The sequence below is a fragment of the Gossypium arboreum genome, chromosome 12 (assembly GCF_025698485.1).
Source record: "Gossypium arboreum isolate Shixiya-1 chromosome 12, ASM2569848v2, whole genome shotgun sequence".
In the NCBI taxonomy this organism is placed as follows: Eukaryota; Viridiplantae; Streptophyta; class Magnoliopsida; order Malvales; family Malvaceae; genus Gossypium; species Gossypium arboreum.
The window spans coordinates 19,429,859-19,435,659 of record NC_069081.1 but is presented as its reverse complement, the minus strand read 5'-3'; the positions used below and the strand labels follow the sequence as shown (position 1 = coordinate 19,435,659).

Genomic DNA, 5,801 nt, shown 5'->3' with positions numbered 1-5,801 from the left:
ACAATTAAACAATACATTTCACATACACTACAGCAAAATTGATTTTTAGTGGCGTTTTTTAGGCCTTTAGCGGCGCTTTTAAGCACCACTAAAACTATTCGCAACGTTTTTGCAAGCGCCGCAAAAAACGTCGCTATAGACGGCGCCGCAAAATTTTGCGACGTTTATTTGAAAAAATGCCGCTAAAGATCAAGACCTTTAGCGGCGCTTTTCTAACAACCGCCGCTAAAGGTCAAGACCTTTCACTGCGCTTTTCCCAAAAACGCTGCTAAAGGTCATAAAAATTAAAAAAAATAAAATATTATAAAAAAGTCCTGAAAAATATAAAAAAATTAAAATTCATTATCAAAATATTAAGAAGAAGAATAATCTATGATATAAATACATCCCGCCAAACAAAATACCGCACTTATCATACTACACCAGAAATCTAACAAAATACAAATAGAACAAAATAATGATAGAATGCACACTTTAAGATAAACAGTTAGCTTAAACAAGTCGTCACTATGCATGAATTCAACTAATCCTGGACCATGTATCCAACAAAAACTCAAACCTGAGAAAAAAGAAAAAAAAGTTAATGAATGACACATATAACATCAAATTAATAATAAAATATGCAATTAACAAGTCAATATTAACGACACATATAACATCAAATTGCACAACTTAATATTCTCAATACATTAGCAGAAATAACATCACATTGAACAATGAATTTAACACATTCGAATAGATCAATTTTAAGCTCACTAATGGTTAATTTAGCATGTGAACAGCATATAAATGTTTGCATTTACAGCATGGTTTAATCAACTTCAAGCAGGAAACTAAATGCTGTAAATTTCCAGCATTCAAATCATATATGGACAACATTAATATGACATTTTCGAGCACCTTAAAGACACATTTGGAAAATTTGAAGAACCATTAATCATGTTATTAATCATGTTATTAATCATATATGCAAGAATTAGAATTTGTTTCGACAAAAATCATTGATCATGTTATTAATCATGTGCCTTTGCATTTACAGGCGTTGCATCTAAAACCTACATAGTTTAAATAAAAAATATCACCAAATCCATGGCCTATCCTCAAACAATCTATTATTTAGATACGTAAACAAGTCAAACAGAAAGCAGCTCATGGCAAAGCATTTTCCTGATCCACTATGTTAGTTGTTTTATCTTTATTTCTTCCCTGAGTTCAACTTTAAATTTAAAGTTGCATAAAAAACATGACACCTGGGACAAGTGGCTTTGGCAAAAAAGAAAAAAGAAAATGCAAAACAAAGGAACTAATAGCATAACAAGGGACAAAGAATTGATTGACACTACTATCATCTAAAAATTCAAAATGAAAGACATAAATGTAGAAGTTCGACATTAAAGGACATAAATGCCAATGTTAAAGAAACTGGACCACAGGTTAAACCAATTGGTTTGATTGTTTCTTATTTTATTTTTATGTTTTAAACATTAATTTAATGTAAAATAAATAGTTAATATAATTAATAGTTAACAATAATAAGCATTTACCTTAATGGCATGGTCTTTAATTTAAGAAAAAGGGAAAAAAATAATTGGTTTTTTACCTATTCAATAAATAACTAGTTTTTGATCGGTTTGAATATTACCCAATTCTTAGGTAATGCAAGGACTGGATAGGCGAACCTTAATTGGTTTTAGTAATACATTACATGTGGTTTAGCTAGTAATATTTTCTCTGCATAATCTTTTTACAAGCTGCAATTGTAGCATCAAAGACTGAAGCCAAAAGGAGAAATTGAATGTCACTTACCCCTCGCAGTTCCTTGGTTCAATGTATTTCCCAGATAGAGAATTTTCTTCATGAGATCCTTCAATTTAAGGAAATTTTGTACCTATATAACCAATACAAAAGTTGTAAGATAAGAACGAATAAACACTGCCGTCATCAACGACATTAATGATATACCTCATTACATACAGAATTTACAGTATTTAAGCTCCTTTTAAATTCAGAAACCTGCAGGTGGTAAAAAAATGTAAGAACAGAGGATAAACAAGTGATTCAATAAAAGAAAAAGGAGAAACAAGAAGGAGATTAATTATTGAATAATATTGTAAATTTATCAAATCAGATTTACTATGGAGATACCGCCAAACCTGAGTTCGGAACTGAATCTTGAAACAAAACACTCTTAGTTTTGACTCTACTCGTGGCACTTTCATCATTTTTGAAAGATACATTATCTGCCCATTCTTTCCTTTTCTTTCTCATTTTTGAATTAGATAGAACCCATACTACCACTAAGAACCAAGGCAGCTCTGACTGAAGCACAAAGCCCATTTTACTCGAACAGAGATATAAAATCAATAGCCTCTTGCAGTTCCTCTTTTCCCATCGAGAGGAGTAAGGATTTGGCAGCAAGATACACATCTTCAGAGCCACCAACCTGGATCACATGGCATTTTTTATCATAAGTTTAATACTACCTAAAAGTGTTGCCAACCTAATATCATTTGTGTTTCTAAAATACCAGACTTCTGTGGCAACTAATCTTACATGCATCATTGAAAATATAAAGTAAAAATTATAATATCTTGCAATGAAATTGATACTAAACAGTAAACTCACGAACAAGGTTAAAATAATTGGAAAAATATTTACTAGTAGACTCCTATCCTGGGGAAGAACTAAAGAAGGTTAGGAAGAAGTTTAATGAGTGTCCATATACATTCAATGGAAAACAATATATAATAGGTCAACTCTAGAAAAGAAGGTGATCAAAATGAATTGCACCATGAAAGTAAGTGAACCAGCTTCAGCAGCTACAACACCTCTAGAGACGGGAGCATCCAACATGACAGGGTTCTCCCAATTCTCTACATAAGTTATATGAATTCAAACTGAAAAAATTTATGTGTTTATGCGTGTGTGGATGTATATTTATTTAAAGATGAAGGTTGCAAAGGAATGAAGACATATCATGCAGGTTCATCTCAAATATAGCTGTCTCATTCTCATGTTTGAATGTTAATGTCAACACAATGGTGATCCCAAATTAACATCTAACACCAGAAGTCCAATGTTGCTGTTGTTGAAAGAAAAAACTTATTTAAATAATAACTTTCATTGAATTTTTAAATAGTTTCAACTTTAAATTAAGTATAAATTTATTAATAGTTTTATAACCTTAAAAATAATTTATCTAGAAAAGTTTAAAGACAGAAAAAAAGAAGATATAATTTAAGTACCAGTAATATATAAACTTTCAATATATTTTATTACAGCCTGCAATAGTTTTTTGTTCATTATATTATATAAGATCTCGTAATTTCAATATATAAATTATATTTACAAAACAAAACATTACGGAAAAAGAAACTTTAATTGAAGTTATACTTTAAGTTCAAAGATAAAAGACACTCTATATGGCATTTGATATTTTGTAAAAAATGATTTTAATCATTTTCAACTGAATTAATATCAAGAACTAAAATATAATATAAAATCATAGATAAATATCTCGGGAGATAACGTGAGTCAGACAGAGAATGGTTTTTAAAGAGAGCTTCTACTTCATCCCAAAACCAACAGAAAACAACAAATTCTATGGCTACGGAGGAAGAGAAAGGAAAATAGTTAGAAATTAAAAGAACAATAATCATAACACAAATTAAAGTTGAAATAGTACAAGATTTAAGCACAAAGGGCTAAAATTATATCAAAGAGAATTGATGCACCTGTATAGCTCGTTTTTCCCCTTGGAATTTGGGTTTAAGATCCCCAGTGGTCTCCAAAACCCCAGCAACATTTTCCTTGTCATTGCCATTGCCATTTCCAGCATAATTAGAAAAGCTGTTGTTTAAGTGTAGACGGAGTGCTAATCATCATATTTTCTCCCACTAAACAAAGTCAGACTGGGAATACCACTGTGTCTATCCCTATAAAGAATATTAAATGTGTATGAAAGGACCAATTTACCTCCTCCATAAATCAACAACAGCAACATTGGACTTCTGGTGTTGGAACTTGGAACCCTAGTATAATTTACACAACATAATTCACAACCTGAAAGCATTAGGATTCAACTCACATATTTGATTCTCAATAAGAATGAAAACTAATGAACTCTATTTTATTACTTCAGTAGATAATATTTCATCCTGCATTCCTTATAATATTTCTGGTTTAACACAATGAAGAAAATAGATAAAATAGAACCTACCTTTTTCCTCTATAACATTACAGCAAGAACCGATAGCCATAATTGTAAACAAGAATACAGAAAACGAAGTTCTAGTTAATAAACAACTTCTATGGATCTAGTGAAAGAATGATTTCACAGTGACAAGAGAAAAGAGGAAAGAGGAAAGTTTTTGTCAACTAAAGTTGGAGAATCTTTTTGTTCCATCGAACTATAAGAAAACAGAAACAATCAAACACCAGTCTGCTGCGGGATTTCATGGCACTACCGCCCCTATCACCACCTCTTCCACCACCTCCTCTTCCTCTCCCTCTTCCACCATCACCTCTGCCCCTAAACCCACCAACACCACGGCCTGAAACATGATTAAACCATTAGGAATGCCATAACGAGAGTATGTAACTAAAAATGATAGGAAACGTAAGAGACGTTGGTTACTTACCTCTTGGAGGTCTCATCGCTGCGAGAGTTTGAAGTAATGAAAGTGAAGAATCAGAAACTAAGTGAAAACAGAGAGTGTGAGGCGATAAAAATGTGTTAAGGCAAATGCTAGGGTTTTGGCGAAAAATGTAAATGGATATTACTGGCGTATATTATGTAAATGGATTAAAAATTTGCATAAAATGTAAATGGATTAAAAATTGCATCGTATATTATATGCACAAACTGTAAAAATATAATTTTTATAATGTTTTGTATATTATGTAATTCTTATGTATTATAAAATTTATAATACATAAAATTAAATTTATAATAATATTATATATTACTACAATGTCAACATTAAAAATGCTAATACAATTACATATAAAATTTTAATAAATATAAATTAAAAATTTTAATATAATTACATATATAGGATATTAAATATTAAATTAAAAATAATATAAATATATATATTAAATTGGGTTTAGGTTAAGCCTTTTATTAATATGGGCATACTTAGATAAAATTTTAGGCTCATATATTGAATGAAGTGAGACTTGAATAAAAATAAAATATATTAATATCATGCTTAAAGCACAATCATGTTTAAGTTAAACAATTATGTTTTTTATTAATATATATTCAATGATTTTAAAATTAGGGTTTTAGTGTCGGGCATGAGAAAAAGAAAACATTTCAAAAGGAAAACAACCCGTTTAAGTTAAATTTCCAATTAAATTTATAAATACTTAACGAAATTTACTTAAACCTAATGATATTGTTTTAATTTTTTTATAAATATATACATGTTATTTTCATTTGATATTTATTAATTTTTAAATATAAACAAGTTAAATATTTTTAATTATTATTATTTTCTATTAGTCATTGAATTATATGTAAGTTGTGGATTTAGTCATTTTACTTTAATTTTGTTATTTTTTAGTCATTGTAATTTTGAAATTTTGAAATTGTAGTATTAATTAAATGGTAGCTATTAAATTCATTAAGTTTTGCTATTTCTAAAATCTAATGTAACAAACATATTACTCACAAAAAGCCGATTCTGGATTTAATGGTTGTCATATTGTGTCAAAATTAAAATTTCAAAAGTCAAGAAGTATAGGGACCAAGAATGAGATCTAATTGGATAACATGAACTCAACCTACAACTTTG

General features: G+C 29.4%; 1 protein-coding gene across 4 annotated transcripts; it reads right to left on the bottom strand.

Moving 5' to 3' along the window:
* Positions 1-322: 322 nt before the first annotated feature.
* Positions 323-4,798, bottom strand: LOC108478409 (putative formin-like protein 21a). 4 transcript variants are annotated; one of them, XR_008275565.1, is made up of 8 exons: positions 4,641-4,798; positions 3,976-4,553; positions 3,735-3,849; positions 2,791-2,873; positions 2,154-2,443; positions 1,963-2,013; positions 1,807-1,888; positions 323-559 (listed from the first exon to the last, which is right to left on the bottom strand). XR_008275565.1 is itself a non-coding variant. In XM_053022510.1 (6 exons), exons 3-6 carry the CDS (start codon positions 2,235-2,237, stop codon positions 354-356), a joined length of 423 nt encoding a protein of 140 aa, XP_052878470.1. In that variant the 5' UTR covers positions 2,238-2,443; positions 2,791-2,873; positions 3,735-3,809; the 3' UTR covers positions 323-353. The 4 variants fall into 4 exon arrangements, 2 of the variants coding, with proteins under 2 accessions (XP_052878470.1, XP_052878471.1); XR_008275566.1 differs by having other exon boundaries at positions 3,735-3,809; XM_053022510.1 differs by lacking the exons at positions 3,976-4,553; positions 4,641-4,798 and having other exon boundaries at positions 3,735-3,809.
* Positions 4,799-5,801: the final 1,003 nt, after the last annotated feature.

Coding starts and splice junctions, on each gene's coding strand:
- LOC108478409 (XM_053022510.1), bottom strand. CDS start 2,237: ATGTATCTTTCAAAAATGATGAAAGTGCCACGAGTAGAGTCAAAACTA. Junction 1,889..1,962: donor TAAATTCTGTATGTAATGAG/GTATATCATTAA, acceptor TTGGTTATATAG/GTACAAAATTTCCTTAAATT. Junction 560..1,806: donor GAACCAAGGAACTGCGAGGG/GTAAGTGACATT, acceptor CTTTTTTCTCAG/GTTTGAGTTTTTGTTGGATA.